This window comes from Mustela putorius, unplaced genomic scaffold (genome assembly GCF_011764305.1).
Source record: "Mustela putorius furo isolate JIRA1106 unplaced genomic scaffold, ASM1176430v1.1 tig00000580_pilon_pilon_pilon, whole genome shotgun sequence".
Classification (NCBI taxonomy): domain Eukaryota; kingdom Metazoa; phylum Chordata; class Mammalia; order Carnivora; family Mustelidae; genus Mustela; species Mustela putorius.
Genome location: NW_025421423.1, coordinates 3,069,971 through 3,092,327, shown reverse-complemented (window position 1 = coordinate 3,092,327; position 22,357 = coordinate 3,069,971). Strand labels below are relative to the sequence as shown.

Below are 22,357 nucleotides of genomic sequence, written 5' to 3'. Positions count from 1 at the left end.
ACACTTTGGCTTTTCTGGAATATGCACCCCAATTAGATGACCTGGGACAATTCCTATTTGGGTTCACTGTCCTTTGTCAACAAAGTGGGTTAATAACACCTACCCTTCCCCCCTTACAGGATTCCTGAGTTTCAAATGAGATCATGGATTCATTCTGTGTGTTGGGATGGGGCTGATTGGGGTTTAGAGTCAGGGGGAGTGGAATAGGGTTTTTTGCCCTCACGGAGTCAATGGTTTGGGAAAACATGCTGTAGATACCAGTTTCTGTTTTGTGATTGTCATCGCTGTCACTGGGCTCTCATTTGCATACCTTCTTACTCGCTCACTCATCCATTCAATGGTCAGTCATTTGTCCCCACAGAAAGTGCCTACACTGAGACAAGCTCTGAGATCTGAGCTGGAACACTGGGGAAGCAGAAATAAATCACCCATAAATTGTCTTCAAGTGTCTGTCAGTTTCTTTGGAGACAAGGATTTAGCTGACGATTCCATTTAGAACACACTACGGCTGGTGCTCTGAGGTCCATTTGGGGGGCTGAGTGTACACAGGTAAGGCAACGAGGAACTTTGCTTCAAAGGATGACCACAAGTCCACCATGTTAGGAAGAGAGAGAACAGCATTCCAGGCAGAAGGAACAGCAGAGCTAAAGCCAGGGAGCCATGAAGTCACATAGGCTGGCTCCATGACCAGAAGCTAAGGAGAATTTGCAGGAGGGTCAAGAGGTGGTTTGGGAGAAGTAGCTTGAGGCCAGATCTTTGATGGTCTTGGGTTTAGTGCTAAGGAATCTGGTAGGAAATGAGGGGTCCCTGAAGGGAGAGGGATAACAGGGTTGGAGTTACATTTCATAAAGATATTTATTTATTTATTTGACAGACAGAGATCACAAGTAGGCAGAGAGGCAGGTAGAGAGAGAAGAGAAAGCAGGCTCCCTGTGGAGCAGAGAGCCCAATGCGGGACTCGATCCCAGGACTCTGGGATCATGACCTGAGCTGAAGGCAGAGGCTTTAACCCACTGAGCCACCCAGGTACCCTCATAAAGATCTTTCAACATTGTCACAGAAGAAGAAAAACCTTGATGCAGAGAGATATTTATGAGGCTCTGACAATAGCGCAGGGAAGAGACAGCAAGTACTTGATTGGTGTCATGATTGTGGAGGTAGAAATGACTAAAAGGAATATTCAGGAAGGTAGAATTGACAGGATTCTCGACCAAATAAATGGGGTGGGGAAGGAAAGGGAGATCTCTGGCTTGGTGCCTAGCTGGATGGTGTTACTAATGTTAACCAAGATGGAAGACATTGAAGGAAGAGTTGGTGATGAGCCTGAGTCAGACCTGTTGGGTGTGAAGTGACTTTGGGACTCCCTATTGGTTTTGTCTGATTGGCAGGAGGCATGGATGCCTGCAGCTGAGGAGAGCAGCCCGGGCGGGACACACAAATCTGGGAGTTGTGAGTTTATGGTCCGTGGCTGGAGCCCTGCATGAATGGGATTGGAGGAGGGTGTGGGGTGGAAAGAGAATAGGGTTGAGAGTGGCACTGACATTTAAGAGATGCAAGATGAGTCCATGAAGGAGGCTGAGTGAGGCCAAGAGCCGTTACTACTTCCTTCAGTTCCCAGGGACACGGAGGCCGAACACCCCAGTGGCCACAACTCATGACCCAACAGAAGCATCCCCAGGAAGGGCCATGGGGTTACTGCCCTAGAACTCCCAGGATGCACAGTCGCTCAGGCTGTGGCCCGTGAGAAGATGTCCTGAGGCGGGGACACATGGGTGCCTGGGCTTGACCTGCCTCCTCTCCTCTCATCCCCGTGCACAGTAACTCCAGACTTTCACAGATGTGTTTTTGTCTGAGAGAAAAACAAAAGGATGCAAGAAAAGAGAAACAGGAGAAATGCTTGAATTTGTTTCGTTTTCAGACCAGACAAGGGCCCAGCATTTCCTGACATCGAAGAAAACCTTCCAGACGTGTCCTAGGTTGACTCCAATGAGCTCATTCTTTCATTATCATTAGGGGCAAAGAGAGTCGGATCCTTTCACAATTAACCAACAGAGGATCTTATAAAACAAAGCAAAAGAGAGGAAATGATCCCAGAATTCTGCTCTCCGATTTGTGTTCTCCTACAGAAACAGGACTGTGGCTTTACACTGATAATAGCTCGGAGCAGCCCAATAATTGATCTATTTGGTGTTCTGGCTTTCAGTGAAAAGCGAACCAGCCTCTTTAGAAATGTTGGCAGCCTGGCTGGTCCATTAGTAAGACTGAAAAATCAAAACACTGACTGGAAAAGGCCATTATGACTCCTGGACTCAGCAGGAGTCATTGATAGATGATGTCATTTCAGAAATAAGCAAGCCAAGGTCACAAGGCTCCTGGGCCAAGTCAAACTACCCTTCGTGGCCCATCACTACCCTCCTTTGCAGATCCTGAAGCCTGCTAGGGGGATGCAGGGGTTAGAGCCAGGACTGGGTTCATTTTACTTTACCTCATTTCTATGCTTACCCTGATTCTAGAGGAACGGGGTTCTAGAGGCTGTGACACTCGGCAGGTGGTTAAGGCAGGCCCTGGTCCCCTCCCATTTGCACACCCCCGGATTCTCTTTTCGGCCTCTTCCTGTCTTCTGGGTCCTTTTCCACCTCTTCCCACAAGCCTCATCCCAGAAGCACCTGTCCTCCCTTGCCCATCGCCCCCCCACGCCTGTCTTCAGCTCCTGCTACCTTCCCTCCCTACTCCTTTCTCAGTGGAGCTTTCAGGAGTGGTAGACTCTGTTCCCACGTCTTCCGCTCCCATTAGCCTGCCTCTTCCTCTCGCTAACGCTAGAAATATCCTTGCAGGTACCAAGCCCTTGAGCTGAGGGCTCCCCCAGCATCCCCTCACTTCATACCCACAGCAACCAATCCATGTGGAACGGGTCTTGTTATCATCCCCATTGCACAGAGGAGGAAACTGAGGCCGAGACAGACAGGCTGGGTCACTGGCCCCCGTAACGCAGTGGCAAAGCCCATGTTTGATCCCTTTGCAAGGCCCAGTCCAAAGTCACCCAAGACCATGTGCCAGTCCTGGTGGCCCCTTCCCAGTCCTCAGCCCCTCTGTCTTTACTTAGCAATGGCCACTGAAGACCTCTCTCCTCCCCCGGCTCCTGGGAAACTACTTTCTCCTACTCCTTCCCTCCTCTTCACGGTGGTGGTGGGGGGTGTCCCCCTCTTAGTTTTATCCCTGGCTCTTCACTTTTCTCAGGCTAGCAAGTCTTCCAAGGGAACCTCTGAGCCCTCTTAACCCCAGATCTTGTGGGGACCATTCTGCCCACCCCCTCACAGCTCAAGGTCACTCAGAATGGGTGGCAGAGTTGGGGTGGGAGCCAGGAGTCCTAACCTCCAGGTCAGTCCAGCTCCTGTTACTCGGAGCTGCCACTAAATACCTACTCCCTGTTTTTCACATTTTAGCTGAGCGGCAGCAAGCAGCCCTACCCTGGGTGAGGGAGAAGGTGTGAGGCCCTGATAATGTGGGGCGGAGGCTATTTTTGGAGGACACTGGCTTTCCACTGCGGCTGGGAGTAACTTGCCGGCCAAGCCAGACAAAAACATGAATTTGTAAGATGGGCTCATGAAAGGGAGTAAAAACACCAAATGACAACATTCCTTGTTTTCACTCTGTTTGTTGCATGGCTCAGATTGATGCAGCTCTGGCTGTCTTCATTCCCCCTTACTTCTTTATCAGGGAGGCTTTGAGGTCTAGGGAAAATGTGTAATAGGAAGTAAAGTTGAAGCAAAAATGAAATTTCAGAATGAGGGCGCTATTGTCTGAGCAGCGGAAAGTTCTGGACAGCAGCAGCTCAAAAAAGAGGGGGCACTGGTGGGGCGCTCACAGATCACAAGACCTGCCCTAAGAGCAGCAGGAAGGGTCAGGAAAGAGACAGGAAAGGCTAGTGGAATCTGCAGGCCTCCTGGCCTGCCCAGCAGCACGTGACCTTGAGCAGGGGGTCCTGTGACCCTTGATAAAGAATGAAATAGCTGTCCTCACTGGGAGAAAGATGACGATTTGGGGGGGTGCTCCCTCTGAGGGTCCTGAACCCGAGTTAGGGTCTGGTTCGGATACGGAAAAATTGGGGCTAGGTCATCTTCAAGAATCTGAGAGAGTGAATGAAGGTGGAGACCACTTGCAGGGTAGGTGTAGCAGGAAGGGGCTGGGTGGCTGGGGGGGTGGCGTGGTGCTTGCGTGTCTCCGAGGCCGCATCATAAGCACTGTATAGACGGGGAAATTGAGGCCAGGGAGCAGCTGGACTGGAGCCTGTGGTCCTGCCCAGTTCGTCGGGTCTAAGGCTGTTTGACTCACAGGCTGCTTTGTGAGGGTGATGGCTGCTCCCCAGCAGAGGCGTCCGTAATTACCGTGGGACGCTCTTCCTGGACGTATACGGCACAGGCTATTCCGAGGGCTCTCGTAGGTCCCAGTATAGGCCTGAGTCAGAGGGACTGCCTAAGTGTCCGGTTTCCATCACGCCCCAGGCTGTGCGCGGCTGGGCCCCGGCGTCCCAGGGCAGAGCCAGGGAACAGGTGTGGGGCAGCGCGGGTGGTCAAGAGCGCACCCTGCTGCTCTCACCGCCCAGACTCCTAGCTCCATCACCCGAACCAAACCCTGCGCTTACGAACGGGGCCACTGAGGACCAGAGAAGGGAGTGGGCTCGCCAAGACCACCCCGTGAGATGGCGACAGCGAGGGGGTTTCTGCCTCCAGACTCCTGCCCGCTCTCCCTCGGCACGAAATGCCTGCATCGTGGTGAGTTCAACCGCGTCAGCTCCCGTAGTTCGGGAAACTTTTCCTGTCACCAGCTGGCGCAGGAACCTCGGTTCCTCGTCCACCAAGCACGAACGCCCCACTCCCACCCCCAAACTCTCGGCAGCCGGGAAGGGCCACGCCTCGTGCCGGGCTCCGTCGGGCAGCACCTGTCCCCGGCAGAGCGCCCGCCGGCTCAGAGCCCCGCGGCGCGGGTGGCGAGTGGCAAGTGACGAGCGGCGGGGGTGGCCGCTCCGCCCGGACCTTCGCCCGGACCTCCGCCCGGACCCCCAGCCCGGCGCCGCTCTCCGAGAGCGCACGGGTCCTTCCGCCGCTTACAGACGCGGCGCCGGGGGGGCCGGAGACGAGAGCGCCGCGGCTGGGGCCCCGGGAGCCTAGGGGCGCCGACGCAGCGCGGGGCTCCGGACCCCGAGACCAGCGCTCCCCAGCCCCCGAGGCAACCCGAGGCGGCGGCTATTTATAGAGGGAGCCACGCTCAGTCCCTCTTGGCGGCGGCGGCGACAGCTGAATATTTTGCCCAGATATGGCTGGGGCCCCGGCGCGGGGGCAGGGAGCCCCGCGAGCGTGAGTGGTACCCCGGGCCGGGTGGGGGGCTTACCGGGCCGTAGAGCCGCGGGGACGGGCGCGGGCGGCGACGGGGCGAGCGCGGGCGGCAGGCGGACGGGAGCTGGCGGCGGCTGGCGGGCGGGCGGGCGAGCGCAGCGCGGGGCTGGACAAGCTCCCGGGCGGCCGCGGGCGGGCGCTGTGGACTCCGGGGGTGGGAGCCAGGGGCGGGCCCGGCTCCGCGCTGTCACCGCGCCCCGCCCCGCCCCGCCCCGCCCTCCGCCGCCCTCTCCCTCGGTACCTCTCCCTCCGTACCTCTCCCTCCACTCGGGGGCGCCGGGGCGCTGCGCACCGTCCCCAACCGGGGAGCAACGTCCGCTGGGGGCAGCGCTGGGCAGGGGCCGGGGCGCCCCGAGGCTTGGTTCCGCGGACAGACAGGTGTGGATAGCCCCGAGTCTCGGTCTCGGTTTCCCCATTTGTACCGGGAGGAGTTTAAGCGGCGGTAGAGGTGTCTGGGAAAAGGTGGGCAGATATGCATTCCTCCGGCGTCTGCGAAGTAAGAATCCGGAGGTCTTTGGATGGAGCAAACAAAGCCAGCCAAGCAGCTGCTGCATCTTTACTCTTAACTACAGCAACCACCTGTCCCATCTTACCGGCCGCCAAGCTAGGCGTGGTAGGAGCCGAAGCTTCAATAACGATCATTTTGTGAGCCCATAGTGCCAAAAGAGTCGAATGCATTCTCTCTATTCCTAGCAGGAATGGAGTGTCCAAAACACCGACTTAAAATACAAAACCAAAATAAATAAATAAATAAATAAATAAATAAATAAATAAAAATAAATTTTAAAAAATCCACTTTCTTAAAAGGCTAATATGTTTTCCAGAACAAACCACTTAAGACCAAATAAAAACTTTGTTTAAATTTTTTAAATGTCCCATAAGGGGCACCTGGGTGGCTCTATGGGTTAAGCAGCTACCTTGGCCTCATGTCATGATCCCCGGGCTCTGCCCGAATCCAGCTCCTCGCTCTGCCGGGAGCCTGCTTTTCTCTCTCCCTCTGCCTGCCTGTTGCTCCCCCTGCTTGTGCGCTCTCTCTCTCTCTTTGTCAAATAAATAAATAAAATCTTTAAAAATAAAATGGCTCATAAAAAGGAATTCGTGTTGATCAGAGGGTATGGTTTCTAATTATTATGGGAAAGTTTCTTGTGGAGTAGACCCTAATAATGTTACTCTTTCTAATCCTGGTGTATTGGGGCCCCTGGGTGGCTCAGCCAGTTAAGCCTCTGCCTTGGGCTCAGGTCATGATCTCTGGGTCCTCGGATGGAGCCCTGCTCATGCTCTCTCAAATTAATAAATTTTTTAAAATCCTGGTGTATGGATTACTAATGAAAAATGTTCATTTTTGTTTTTGTAAGTCTTGTTTCCCACAAAAATGTATTCCTACATTAGAAAACCCTCACAGTTGTAAGAGAAGTCTCTTTTTAAGAGGCTGTGTGCCATGCATTTTTAAATAAAGCAATGATTTATTTCAGGTTATTTTAAAACCCTTTTTGCTGTGGAATCAAACATTTAAGAGAAGTTATCACATGAACACCTGTTGCAACCACCAGTCAAGAAACAACATGGCCAGCAGCTCAGAAACCAACCTGTGTGGGTCTGGGTCACAGCTCCCTCCTAAGATGATTGGTTCCTTGACTACTACCATAATCATTTCCTTTTCTGCTTTTCCTCCATGGTTTGTCTCCATTTGCCTGCGTGGCTTCATGTGGCTGTAGTGTGTTTCCTTTCATGGCTGTAGAGGTTTCCACTGCATGAATATACCACAGGTTTTTAAAAATGTACTTTACTATTAATGGACATCTGTTTCTAGGTTTTAGCTGTAGGCGATAGTGCTGCTGTGAACATTCCTTACTGGTATCCTCCAGCACAAGTGCATGAGTTCTTCAATAATTGGAATGAACAGAAGTTGAAACATTGTCGCGGTTCCCAGAGTGGTAGAGGTATCTCACTGAAACTTGAATTTCCATTTCCCATGTCCTAATGAGTTGAGCAGCTTTTCATGTTTATCCGCCAGTTGGACTTCCTCTTTGTGAAATGTTTGTTCAAATTTGTTGCCATTTAGTGCTCCCTTCCTTAGCCCATATACTAAAATTGGAACAAATTTGTTGCCATTTTGTTTCTGGATTGTCTTTTGGTCATCTAGTATATTTTAGATAAATTCCTCCACTGTGTAATTGCTTATACACCACCATCATAATACCTTTGGACAAACAGGTCTTCTTCATTTTAACATAGTCTAACATATCAATATTTGCCTTTATTGCTAGCCCTTTGTCCTGTATAGGTCATCTTTCCTACTCCTGGATTATCAAGGTGCTGTCCTGTGTTATCATCCCTCCTTAGACTCTCATTCAAGCTTTGAATCCACCTGGAATCAACTTGGAATATGGTATGAGGCCAAGTTTCATTGTCAAATTGTCCTAGCACATTAATTTTTCATTTACATCAACAACACAATTGCTTTATTTTAAAAAGTAATGGGGGGCGTCTGGGTGGCTCAGTGCGTTAAAGCCTCTGCCTTCAGCTTAGGACATAATCTCAGGGTCCTGGATCAGGCTCTCTGCTCGGCGGGGAGCCTTCTTCCTCCTCTCTCTCTTTCTGCCTGCCTGTCTATCTACTTATAATCTCTGTCTGTCAAATAAATAAATAAAATCTTTAAAAAGTAATAGAAGCATTTCTAAAGTCAGTGAAATAGAAACCACCTCTTCTTTATCTGTAGGCAATTTGAGGATTTTTGTTGGTTTTTTTTTAAAGGAAAGAAATCATAATAAAATACATTCACACTACTTTATTTTACTTAAATGTTTGTATGTCAAGATATTTTTATTTTATCCTAAATGATTATTTAAATCATTGGTGTAAGCAGTCCTGAATTTTAAATCTCTTTAATTAAAAATATTAAATAAAAATTTTAAGACATTAGATGATTTCAACATGTTTTACATGAAAAACATCAAATATATGGTCTTTTTCTTTTTGCTCTCACTTTTCCTAGATTTTCTCAAACAAAAATAAGCAAATGACTTTGAGAATTTTTATCTCCAGCCTGGTCTTCTCCCCTGAGGAGACTCCACATTTTTAATAGTTTATGCATATCCTCACAGAGACCTACTGACTTAAACTCAGGATGTTTAAAAATCAAAATTTTCAGTTTCCCAAAGGGAGTAAGGGTCATCATCCTAGCCTCTCAGACTTTAAGACTTGGCTTCACTTTTCAACATTTCCTTTTTCCTGTCTTCTGGACCTAAAATGTCAGTACTAAAAATTCTAATTAAAAACTTCAAAAGAACTTAACTTTCTTTCTTCATTCCCATTGCTACCCTTTTAGTCCAGGGCCTTGCCCCTCTCATTTTTGGACCACTGCCTAAGAAGGCCTCCAACCTACCTACCGGCCCATCCTGTCCATCAATTAGTGAGCATATCCTAGGTGCCTGATGTGTTCAAGATATCATTCTATCTGTTGTGGAAGATACAGTGTGTTCTGGACTCTGCTGCACAGGCTCACAAGAGCTGCTTGGGCATGTCTTTCCCCAACTCTACATTCAGTGATGTCACATTTTTAGTGGGAACTCAACAATGGTGGGAGTATTTACATGGGAATCATCAGATACTGGGAATCAAGGCTTACTCTCTGCCCACGCCCCCCAGAACCAACTGTCAAACATTTACAACACTGGAGAGATGACTAAGACCCCTCCCTCCTTTGAGCAGCTCACAGTCTGGCTAGGGTAATGGGTGCACAGACAACTAGCTGTATACTATAAGCCCAATGAGGTCTGGGCACCAAGAGGGGCATACTGAAAGTGTAATAGAGTAGGAAGGGCACCAAGGAAGGCTTCGTGGTCAGCCTGGGACGTCGGGGAGGAGACTGGCCAATAAAACCAGTGGCGGGGGCAGGGAGGGTGGCAGGGGAGAAGGAGCAACAGGCTGAAGAAGCAGAATAAGCATGCTTCGGAGGCGAGCAAGGCCTGCTGTAGAATATAGTCCTGGGTGTACAGCCTGGAGTTCAGGAGCCAGATAAAGGGCCAGTGTGGCTGGTTAGGGACCGGAGGGCAATGAGGTTGAGTAGGGAGACTGGAAGGCATGGACTCTCTGGGCAGTGAGGTGCCACTCAAGATTTGGGGTAAGGGACAGGCTTTGAGGTTCACCTGGGCTGCTTCCCTATAGCACCACCAGCAATGCTAATGTGCTAGACATTCAAGATAGTCTTCACACGGACTGATGGTCACTTGCTTTGGGACGTACCATTACACCAGGGTTAAATCACAAATTTCTCACAGTAAAGGAACACATCATCACCCAGAAGACATGAATAGAAAGGGAAACCCTTCATCTTAAGATCATAAAGCCTAGAAATGATGAGGCAGTCAGTTTTTATATTGATAAACATTTTATTCTAATATTATAGTAATAATTCAAGTGCAAGTTTCTTTGAAAAGTCAACTCTGTTAAAACAAAACTTGTTAAATATCTTTCATCAAACAGAAGCGTATTCTTTTCAATCCCCACAGCAGTCAGAGCTCTGTAGCAGAGACAAGGTTTCTTTTTTAAAAGCCTACTACATTTTGTTATTGCTAAAAAATCTGAATTAGTTGTCAACGTCTCAGAAGCAGTGATTAATTAACTTTTGAAAGCTCTACCAGATACTCTGACATAAAATCATGAATCCAGATATCTGTGTCTGGCAACGATGTGTCCACTAAATAGACCACTACTTTCCGGTCCCAAGGGTTAGCATTTTCTATAACTGTCTGCACCAATGCCACCAGAGGTTTCTTCTCCACATGATTTCGAAATACCATCGAAGCCTCCTCAGACCACTGGTTGCACTTCACCCCTAGGAGAAAGACAGGGAGTACAAGGATCAGTGAGGGGTTGGAGGAGACTTTCTTTTATCCATAATAATGGAAAACTATTCAGTCAATTCTAAGGTAGCTGGAACATACCAGGTTAGACATGCCTAATGAAAAAAAAAGAAACCCAGTTGCTCGACAATCTTTGAACAGTCCATTTATAATAGTTTCCCTATTCTGAACAGGATTACTTCTGTAAACCTTTACCTACAGACAAAATTTTCAGTAAGATTTATTGCTGTGTTATGAAATTAAGTTATAATAACTAGTGCCCATTTCCCTATATAAAGTACATGTAGATTTAAACTGATAATGGACATAACCAAAGGGAATAAAAGATCAATAATATCTGTAACATTGTGTGTCAGCTACATTCAACTAAAATAGAGTATCAGTGATCTCAATGACATGTCTCTTATTTACAAACTGTTTTTCCTGATGAACCAGATATAGAGGAGGAGGAGGAAGAGGAAGAGAATTCATATACTTAGAGTTTACTGATTTTTCAAAATTATATACAATATCATGACAAAAGCACTGGATTGAAAGTCTGGAGACCCCGTTTACCATTCTCGGCTCTTCCTTCCTCTATCGCGTGGTATGATCTTGGGCAAATCAACTGGCCTCTCAGGCTTCAGTCTATTTATAATAAAATAAACTGATTGGGCCAGATTAACTGTAAACCCCAATGTATTTCTAAATCACTATGACTTTTAAGCTTGAGGGCTCAAGTTAGAGAATTATAAATTAGAATTCTAAATTAGACTTTAAAACAGAATTGAGATAATATGTGTATTTTTTCAAAAAATATTGGTAAACTAACATGAATTAAGTCCACATATACTAGATTAGAGAAACCATAAATGATGTCCCATAGTGATGAAGGCCTGGGAGTTTCACACATAATTTGCCCGATCTGCCATCCACGTAGTGAGTGGGCTGTGTTCTCTGAGAGCAGGAGAAGCCTAGAGCAGCCACCACGCTGCTCCTTCCTGACCCAGTACAGAATCGTCCTCGTGTCGGGGAGAAGTGGATAAAATGGGGGGGCTGGCAGAGGGCTAGGCACATAGTAAGTGCGGGGGATGGTCAGCCACAGAGCTGGCTATGGGGATGATGGTGCCACACACCTGTTCCTCACAGTGACACCCTCTCTGGACAGTCTGACTGTCGTGTTTAACGACACATTAGCAAAAGTTGAACATTCAAAACTCAAAATAAAAAATATGTGATCATTAAATCTGAAGAAACCCTTTAGAGATCTGAATTCCAAGCAGTCTGGTGCTAGCCATGCTCACCTGCAAATGTCATTTTTGGTTCATATCTAACTACCATGGGCATTTCCTCTGAAATCTAGCAGGAAGGAGACACAAAGAAACCAAAAAAATCCTTCAAAATAACACTATATATATAGATATCAATAGCTCTTAATAAAAGCTGGTCAAAAATTACAAAAAAATATCTAGATACATAATTTCTTTCATTTCCAAAATCAAATCACTTCTGTGCTAAGTGTACGGGAGGAGCCAGGGGAAGGAATCAAGGTGGAACGTGTGGTCAAACCTCCAGTTTCCCAGCACAGCAGGATGCAGGGAGCACCAGATGGCTGGCAGTCTGCATCCTCAACCCTCTGGCTCCATACTCTCTGCTAATGCTGACAGGCCCTGGGTGAAGCACCATGGAGCTGTGCACGCTCCCCACCAGCGGAATACACACAGCCAGCTGCCAGCATCTGTACTGTCAAAGAAACCTAACTGGACAGGTTTACTTAGGTACCTAAATAAGTACCCCTGTACACCCACCAGCTTACATCCTCAGATGTTTTTTATTTTTTAAAGATTTATTTGAGAGAGAGAGCATGTATGAGCACGTCAGGGAGGGACAGAAGGGGAGACTCAAGCAGACTCCCCGAGGCGGGGCTTGATCTCAGGACCCATGACATCATGACCTGAGTTGATATCACTGATTGGATGCTCAACTGAATGAGCCACCCATGTGCCCCAACAGCCTCAGATTTTAATAATAATAGTCAGTAGGCCTTGTAAATGTGGTGAAATCACATACTTGCATGCTGTTAATTGCAATGCAACTGGAAACTCACCTGGCCATAAAGAGGGTCATATTCTATGACCTAAGAATGTTTTCTAATTGTAGAAACCTATTATGTATTTGTATTCTAATTCATACACTGTCATCACATATTAATTGAGCAGTGTGCTCCTCCTATTGGTTACTGAGGTTGTTTCACTGCTTTTGTGTTTGTTTTGGCTAGTGCACACAGCTGCAGGTGTCTTCATAATATTACACTAAGTATAAATGACCTAAAGGCTTAACAAAAGGAAAATATTAATTAGACAGAATCTTTTGCAGCTATTAAACATCACTATCAAGACTGTCAAACAAACACACAAAAAGTAGTTAGGACCAAAAAAAAAAAAATGCTGAAAAAGAAGAAAGCAGCATGCAAGACCATCCCCATGCTAAGGTGACAGCTTTAGGAATACACCCTATGCCAGACCACAGACACAAAGGAACATGGGAAAATAGAAGCATCAGATATAGTAGGAGGGCATGATGGGTAAGAGATGATTAAAAGTTGCTCCCAATAGGGCCAGGAAGTTGTTTGCCAAAGGAAAAAAGAAAAGTTACCTCAATAGGGCCAGTGTCTGTGTGCTCCCCAAGTGCCCAAGACAAAATGACACCATACACCACGTGGTGGTACAAGTTCAAATTCTACAGAAATTACCTGCAAGTTGAGCTGTGACAGCTTGAAAGGGCAGCTTCCGGAACATGTCCACCAGGGGCTGCACCTTCCTTATGTTGACGAGTTCGTGCTTGCCATAGTCCAGCTCATACACAGACACCAACCCGTTGGTCAGAATTCCTTTTAAAAGCACCCGGTGCCACCTAGATGTGCATTGGATTAAAAAGGAAAGAAAAATATGCAAAGTCAACATCTGCTTTATGGGTAACAATGTATGATAAAAAGAAATAGGAATGTAAATGACGTTTATTGAAATATGGAACTGTACTGTCTTCGAAGTTTTAAAAGAGATTGCTTCTTCTTACCCTAAAGGTTACCATTCTCTGCTTTGCCATCAGCTCATTTGATGGAGTCTGTTCACTCAACCCCCGTCTACAGGCCTTGTGGGGCTAGTGCAGGAACCAAACACTGAAACCAGTGTCCACCACTAAACAGACTCAAACAGATGGAGGCTGATTGGGACAAGGCAAGGAGATCCCTTCACTCTGACAGGGGCACAGAGGCAGCCACAGATCTGAGATAAGAGATATGTGTGGTAAATGGGCAGAGGGAGGCAAGCAGAACCAGGCCAGGCTGAAGACACTCATGAGAAGAAAAGGCACAGAAGATTCTACAGGGCATGGCAACTGGGAGTGGGGCAAACACCACAGCAGAGCAAGGAGGAATGTGTGAAGGAAGACGAAATCGGACCCAGGGGAGAGTGTGGGAAGAGATTACAAAATGTTCTGAATGCAAAGGTGACAATTTTAGTCATGCCAGGTGAGGACACTGGAAAACAAAATAAAACAAAACAGGAAGTCCAACCCATTGCCTGGAATAAAGAACCTGGAAAGGATAGGAGAGTATGAGGGAGGAAGAACATGCTTTCAGATCTGGAGCTCAAGGTGCCAGAAAGAAATTTATATGAATGCATTTTTTCTCCTCTGGGCCTACACTCATCACCATTACAATTAGAAAAGCTTAGACTTCAAAGTTAAAATACGAAAGGCCTGCAATCTTGATTACATGATTGAGGAGTATTAGTACACTAAGGAAAGGAGGATGGGTTGTAACATCTAAAAGGTAAGCGTCCAAAGGTAACGTCCACGCGCCTGCGTGGCGTGAATTGGGGCCCACTTTGGATGGCAGGCCCAGCCACCCTCTAAAACAGGTTCGTTAGCTATAAGCCCCGAGCCCAGTGCAACAGCTGGGCTGGGGCTGGCCAGACTGGACTGATTCTCAGCACCCTGGTGGAGAATGGGTCCAGGAAACCCCCAGAGCTGCTTTAGGGTGAATTCTAGTAAGAAAGCTACAACAAGGCCAATTTGGGGAACTAGTGACTGGGGGCTTTGGGTGGAAACTCCAGAAACCTTCAGATAAGCCCACAGTGCAGCAAGCAATAATCCATGAGTCACAGAGACAACAGGAACACAGAAAGGTATCATTATAAGTATATGAATTTGGGGACCAACAGACTTGGGCTGGAGACCCCCTGAGGCCATGTTCCAGCGATGTCATCTTGGGCTTCTATTTAACCTCTCTGAGCCTCAGTTATCTCATGTGCAGTATTTAATTTTAACTCAGCAGAAACCATATATATAAAGTTCCTAGCACATGACTAGGCACATCACAGGTGCTTGGCAAATGGTAGCCATCATCATCGTTATTATGATTATTACTAAAATGAAGATAAGCTGTGTAAACACAAGCACATCAGACCAGATTACAGAGGAATTTTCATCTGTGAACGTGCCAGTTTGGTGCAGGTTGCTAAATTTGTGTAAGTGCAAAAGGAGATAAAAATATTTGGTCTTCACCTCTAGCATTATCTTTAAATTGCACAGGGCAAATACTGTGGTCTGTACCTTTTGTACAGAGGTACTAGGAGGTACAAAGCAGTGAGGGGAGAGCTAGCAGAGGACATATGTATCCTGCTTCTCCATAGCTTTTAATTTTCAACACTAATAGCTTAGCTAAAGTCTTCTGTTTGGACTAGATTACCAATTTCAGTGCAAGGCCACTTGTGAGTCATCTGGAGAGTTTGTTAAAAACACTGATTCTGGGGTTCCGCCCCCCAGAGATTCTGATTCAGGATGTCTGGGGTGCAGAAGGAGAATTTAGGCTACTCCTAGCCAAGATGGATTTGGAAACCACTGCCATCAACAGTGTATGTGACATTCCTAAGCCTTAAGTTACCACAGTTGGGAACAGGGCTTGGTAAATAGTCCTGGGGTATAGGCAAGATAGAACCTCAACACTTTACGCTGACTGAGTTCATGAAGTTTAAGAAAATACTGGATAATCTGTTTTCAAATGTAAGACATCCTTGATGACCTAGAGACGAATGAGCTGGTTAAAGTCCCAGAGCTGGGACAGGGCTGTTGGGACTCCTGTGGGGAGGAGGCTGAGTCTGAAGCACCACACTATGGGGTCTCCAGTCTAGGGATTCTCCTTGCCCCAAGTAGGACCTCCCCACTGCTAACTAATTACCATTGCTCTGGCCCTCAGATAACAGTTAACATTAGTTTCCTTTAAACTGTGATTAAATTATTGTGATGAGTTCTGATGTAGGCAAATTTGCACCAGTGATGCTCCTGGGTGGAATTAAACCCACACATGCTTACAGTTGCAAAGAATGTGACATAGTAAAAATGGGTTTTTTGAAGAGGAAAAGCTTGTGACATAGAAGCTGAATGGCTTTTAAAATGAGGGCTATGATACTTTTCACTCCTAAGAGTTAAAAATTAGGGGTTTTTCCCTCATGAAAATAACAAAATTTTACAAATGCCTATGCTTGATATCTTAGGAACAAACAAAAGCATTCTAAAAAAATAAAATTTAAAAAGTCGTGTGACCTTTCAAGCTGAGTTCTGGGGTGTGTGTGTGTGGTGGGGTTAATAGTTCTTTGTGTGTGGTGTCATCACATAAGCTTGGTCAGTTCCCCTGAGAAAGCTGGTAAAGGAGACAGGACACGGGTTGGTTGTTCCTTTTTCCAGGGCTTCTGTGACCTGGTAGCCCACAGAGTGTGGTGCTTGGGCTTCCCTGGGTTGGAGCCAGCCCATACCCGCTTCAGGAAAGGAGGATGTGGAGCCGAATGTGAACTGTGAGAAACGGACTACAGTGCTACACAAATGAGGGACTGTGGTTCTCACTGTCCAAAGCCTGAAAGCCGGAGCAGTGAACTACGCATTGTTTTGCCTCATAAAAGGTGGAGGAAGCTCTCTGGGAGCAGCGGGCAACATATATCAAGAATCTTGTAGTCTTTGAACAAGTCATTTCTCTTCTGGGAATCTATCTCAGAAATAAATCATCTGAGACGTGAACAAAGATTCATGCTCATTGTTAGTTACAATAGTGAAACATCTGGGAGGGGAAAAACCTACATAAGAGAATGGTAAGTAAATTGTGATTTCTCTATATGGTGGACTATGACTCAGCCATTAAACATGTTTATGAAGAAATCTTATCACATGGAAAAATGTTCCCAAGATTTTGTGAAGTTATAAACGGAGGTGTGGAATTATATATAATAATACTATACCAGTTGTATGAATGGGTATAGAAAAGAACTAGAAGAAATACATAAGCAGTTGAACAAAGTTGAACAAAAGTTATGTCTGATTTTCTTATACTTTTTTGCATTTTCTAAATTTTCTACAATAAGCATTTAGTTTTTAAAATTTAAAAATCATTCACTTAAAAAAAGTTATTTTCTGAATAAACCATATTTTATCTAATAGAAAAGGAGAAAAAACATTTAAACCTGCATTTTAGATATAATTAGGCTTTAATAGGAATTTAACATACGGTCATTAGATTTTTAGATAAATGACATCATTTCAACTATGAAAAATGGCATAATGGGGCGCCTGGGTGGCTCAGTTGGTTAAAGCCTCTGCCTTTGGCTTGGTTCATGATCCCGGGGTCCTGGGATTGAGCCCTGCATCGGACTCTCTGCTCAGCAGGGAGCCTGCTTCCTCCTCTCTCTCTGTCTACCTCTCTGCCTACTTGTGATCTCTGTCTGTCAAATAAATAATAAAATCTTTTTTAAAAATGGCATAATGCATTAGTCTCATTTCACATTCAAAATTCCCATCTGTGCAGTTCAAACTCCCCCTGCAGGGATTAAGGACTCTTGGTATCACTCTACACATTTTTCTTAGTAGGATAAAATGCTTTGTCCAAGGACCTACTTGTTTTCCACTTTTGCAGCGTACACTTGGTCTTTCTCTACGGCTATGTGGCGCTCCTCAGACACGCTGTAGTACAGAATCATCTCTTCCATCAGAACTTCCAGCTTGTGTATCTCCTGCCAGGGCTGGATGACAAAGTAGCCAGGGTGACAGGCCACAGGCACGTACACATCCATGTGCTCCCCTGGCTTTGACAGGTGGACGGGAGGTGGCAGTTCCTCCGTGGAGAAGGAGCTGCTGTGGTCTACCACGGACTTCTTGATGGCATCTGTGAGGTTCTTTCTGAAATTCTCTCCAGTGTTGCCCAGAACGGGGGTGCCACCACTTTTGCTGTTGGGAGAGCTAGTTCCACTGGATACGGCACTCAAAAACACATCCTTCTGATGCTTCCACAAGTCTGCATTTGTGATCTGGCGATTGATGCTGCGGTGAGGATCGGGGAAGTTCTTGGGGGTAAATAAATAAATATGTGCGATGCCTCTGGTTTCGTCCACTTTTGTGACCTTTGGAAAACACAGAAGACATTTCTACAAATCTAATGAATTCCAAGAGGCAGTTATAATATTAACCTTGAGTATTAAAACAGTATTTTGCAAGAAGCCCCAGCTTGCTAAAATTCATTTTACTGAAGGTAAGAGAAATGATCTATGACGGCTATAGTAGTGGACAGGCGCTTAGTCTAGACAGGCGAAGAGTCTAGATGCCGGCAGCTGGCTTACAGAAATGAAAACTTCATTAACCTCTAAAAAATGAGGATCTCTTGTAACCCACCAGAGGTCATTATCACTGAGATGGAGTCTACATATCATGATAAAAAGCTTTTTAAATTAATGACATTTAAAAACACTCAAAGTAAAAAGAACAGTGTGATGAACCCTCATGTGCTCATGTCCCAACTTTAACAATAAAAACTGGTCACACAAGAATGACAAGATGTTCCATGTGCATTCCACCCAGGCTGTTGTACCCTTAGACTGGGAAGCAAGGGATGAAGCTTTGACATTCACTGTACTGTTGGGGACCTCTGGTCCAAATGCCTTGTTTGGTCGTAATATCTGCCCCCAGTTACATGGGAGGAAGGGAACCTAGGGAGAAAAAGAGCAAACAAACTACACAGTTTTGCCCAGGAGACCTTCGTCTCATCGACTGACAACTGGGCTTCTAGAGCTGTACGTCCCATGGTATGGGTGCCCGGCTCCTCTGGTTTACCCTGGGAATGACAAAAATAAGATGCTTCCAGCCACACTGATCTCTTACCAAATAGGGCTGGGACTGAAAGACAGGAACAGAGGCTTGAGACAGGGAGATAAGGCAATCCATCTATAGTAATTTACTTAAAAATATTTCTCCTAGCAAAATGAATCTATTTAAATTAATTAGCACTTCAAAGTACTACAAATGAATGCCTGCTAATTTATTTTGATACTTATGATACAGAAGTGCCATTTCAAAAATCAACCATTAAAAAACATTTTTATTGAATACCCAACACTCTGGCTTTAAGATCTTAAACCAGAGATGAGAAAACAATATTCCTTATCATGTGGCAATTGAAGGATATAAAATGGTAATTAAGTGTATTATTGTATAAACATAAGAAAATCCATGTGAGCTAGAATAATTTAGAGATTTTCATGAAGATATTTCTCAAGGACATTTCACAGTTAAATGCTTATATAAAATAACATTGCTTTCATTAGTTAAAACAGAGAAATACCTTACCTTTCTATTCTCGGAAATGAAAGCAATGTTTTTGATATAGAGGTGCAAAAATACAGAGAGAGAAATAGGAGCTCGTGAAATAAAGCAGTTTAAGAAAACTTTAAAAAGCAGAAGCAGGATTATAAGCAAATGATTTGCTTATAAGCCATTCTACTCTAGGGAAAAAAAGGAAGACATAGAAGACTATTTAAATGATCTTTAGAAACATTTATCAAGAGATAGATGGTCCCTCTGTTGGGAACTTAATTCATTGAGAAAAAATAGGAGCACAGAACTATCTCTGCTACCTTATTAATAGTGGAAAAATTATATGAAGGGCTTGAAAGTAATATTGGAGAATAGGATAAATTCTTAAAAATCAAATCCTGAAATATCTTATCACACGTGTAACCAATCTCTTAACTATGACAGGGTATCAGATCTGAAAGCATTAGCTTATGGTAAGATAAAATTCTCTCACAGAAAAACAGATGAGCCCTTCTGGCTGACAGCTCCCTTTCCAAATGTATTAAGAGAACTAACCTTAATGCTACAGTCCGAGCAATTCAAAACAGAATCTCTCAGCCAAAGCACAGCATCTGGTGTCCACATGCCAATAGACTGTGGAAGATCTGCTAGACAGCACTTGATAGCCTGGAAAGAAAACATGATGGAAGAGCAAACACACCATCTTAAAATAGGTACTGATCAGCAACGCCCATGTTATTTTCCTGTAAATCGCAACAGCGATAGCCACTGATGATGATCGCACTCTTGGGGTAGAGTGTCTGCTATGTTCTTGGCTCTGCTTATTTGTCCTCTGCTGTCTTTACTCCTGTTACGAGCCACGGCTCACACCAGGCACTTCACATACTTATCTTATGATAATTCTGCTTATGGGCCAATGTTGTGAACCCATTTTACAGATGGTGAAATGGAATTAAAGAGCCTAACTCGCATCGGATCACAAAGTTGGGGAGACAGGTTTGAAACTTACATTTAAGTCTTCCCTCTAAGTGCAACTGAAAAAATGAAGTGTCATTTGGATGAAATGACCCTAGTTGCAAAAATCATTTCAGAGGCCGACATGCTTCATTCAGCAGTTCCTGAGTACCTGTCGGTGCCAGACATTTGTGGTCACCTTTGGAAGGAGTTGTAATGAGAGTTAAGGAGGGTATGAAAGATTGAAATTCATAGATACCTAGATGCTTCATTTTCCTCAATGCCTTTTATGTTCCACCATCACAGCACCAACTTCTGTAGAATGGCTGCAGCAGGGAGTAAAAGGTGACCCTAGGGACTCATGGAAGCCTTGAATTGTTTGAGGCAATTATGTGATGGGAAGAAACCCATTTTCAGGATTCCTGGATTCCTTCTTTCCTCTCTAACTCCTGTTCTTCTTTGGGGGCTCCGGGTCTCTCACTGTGCCCCCAGATGAGGTATTTTTCTTCGTGGTATTTTTTCTTAGAGCAGAGAGAGCAGGCTCTTCCTGCCTGCAGGGGCCAGGTGGCAATGAGGGAGCAAGACAGACCAGATGCGGCCAGCACGCTGGTGAGCAGGGGCCCTACAAAGCACAATGCCACTTCCCAAGCCCCCGCAGAGCACTGCCCCATTGAGGAGAGTGCTCGATATAGTCACATTTTTCAAGTTTGTCAGGAGAAGCTAGAAGTCGGGATTTTTGTGTGAAATTTTCTGAGTTTTAAATCTTGTTAACCAATTCACAGTTTCAAACACTGTAACAGCCAATAGTCCAAACCCAATATTTATGGGTCAGCTTGGGCCTACAGGCCGTCAGTTTGCTATTCTGACTTAGACCTCTTGGGGAGATGTTGTCAGCCAGAGGCTTGGCCCAGCTGGCTCTTCAGATTCCCCCAACTTTGTATCTATGGGATAACAAATCTAGACAGGATTTATAGGGGAAAAAAATGGAGTGGCTTTTAACACTGTAGCACAAAGAAAGTACAATTGTGTGGCCTTCTGACAATCAGAGGCAGAAGGATGGATGTCCTTTCCCTTCCAGCTGGGGAGCCTTTTCCAGGTGAGGCTGGCCGTGGGTGGATGTTCTAACAAGGGGAACCAAGTGAAAGTGGCATTTAACGATTTTCAGTATTGTGGCTGAGCAACAATAAGAGTAAAAGTGATTTTGAAAATTGGCTTGAACACAAGCTCCAAAGCTTTTCTGTACTAGTCATTTTAGAACAGGCAGTGGTGACAGGAGTGAGAGAAGGTACAAAAGCCATGCTAATTATGGTCAAGCACCTTTTACTCACTGAATTTTGATGGTAAAAAATATCTTCTGGCAAATATAAGTCAAGCAGCCTTTTGAAATGATAGGTTGTTGAATGATTTTATTAAAAAAAAAAAACCTACTGTTTTCTGTACAAAATCCTCTATTTTTCCTAAAGGTAGGAAATAGTTTTTAACAATTTTAATTCAAAATAATGCAAAAATTCTAATTATTTGAATTTTTATTAATGGAGAAAGATTAGGCAGAAATTAATCTTTTTACTTAAATCTATGAGGGGAAAACTCATATAAGAAAATGGTTGAATGTAAACAGGTTTCTTAAGAGAATGGCTACTTAATTAAACTAAGAATTCTAGGAGTAGAATTTTCTTATAAGATCCTGAAGCTGTATAGAAGTCAGCACTGGCATCTAATTATTAAAATGGAATCTCTGGGGCGCCTGGGTGGCTCAGTGGGTTAAAGCCTCTGCCTTCGGCTCAGGTCATGATCCCAGGGTCCTGGGATCAAGCCCCGCATCCATCGGGCTCTCTGCTCTGCAGAGAGCCTGCTTCCTCCTCTCTCTCTGCCTGCCTCTCTGCCTACTTGTGATCTCTGTCTAATAATAAATAAATAAAATCCTTAAAAAAAAATAAAATGGAATCTCTAACTGGACAACTTAGCCTAATGATACAACATAATTGAAAAAAAAAACACTTATCAAACAATATTCTGTAAGTCTGACTGCTCTTCTTGTCTAAGTCAAATTTTATGTCTGAAAACCAGTAAACAACCATTTCTATTGTTTTTATAAACTTGGGCTTCACTCATTATCAAGATCAAAACTGAGGGGGTACCTCACAACATGATTACAAATATAGCCAGATCTCTTTCAGCAAATCCCCCAGCTTGTAACATACAATACCTGAGGTGGTATCACAATTATTTCTTGTAGAAATCGGGGGGGGATTTCCCTGAGTTCGGACACTTTCACAGATGTCACAGTGCCAGAGTCCAGGAACTGAACATCAAGGGCCCGGCTGCTGTGAACGTTCGTGATCTGCAGTGAGACAAATGTTGGTTAATTTATAAGCATACTCAAAAGGTCAAGACACGTCTATGCCATTACATTTGTATAACTCTAAAATGCACATAAGAAGGAACAAAGAAAGTATTAATTTTCTTATTTTTTCATTTTAAATTTAAATTCAACTAGGTAACATATAATGTATTATGGGTTTCAGAGGTAGAGGT

The 22,357-nt window shown here is 45.0% G+C and overlaps 2 protein-coding genes across 5 annotated transcripts in view; both read right to left on the bottom strand.

Moving 5' to 3' along the window:
• The window catches only part of TMOD1 (tropomodulin 1), an 83,684-nt gene extending 78,149 nt beyond the window's left edge, over nt 1-5,535 (bottom strand). The window contains exon 1 of the mRNA XM_045081609.1: nt 5,389-5,535. The gene's annotated coding sequence lies outside the window, so the exon portion shown is untranslated. The remainder of the gene's footprint in view (nt 1-5,388) is intronic.
• A 4,229-nt stretch (nt 5,536-9,764) lies between these two features.
• The window catches only part of TDRD7 (tudor domain containing 7), a 74,492-nt gene continuing 61,899 nt past the window's right edge, over nt 9,765-22,357 (bottom strand). For all 4 annotated transcript variants that reach the window (XM_004747658.3, XM_013053800.2, XM_013053801.2 and 1 more), the window contains 5 exons: nt 22,029-22,163; nt 19,424-19,534; nt 17,180-17,682; nt 12,990-13,150; nt 9,765-10,230 (listed from right to left, as the gene is read on the bottom strand). In XM_004747658.3, the coding sequence (XP_004747715.1) occupies nt 10,010-10,230; nt 12,990-13,150; nt 17,180-17,682; nt 19,424-19,534; nt 22,029-22,163 (1,131 nt within the window). In that variant the 3' untranslated portion in view covers nt 9,765-10,009. The remainder of the gene's footprint in view (nt 10,231-12,989; nt 13,151-17,179; nt 17,683-19,423; nt 19,535-22,028; nt 22,164-22,357) is intronic.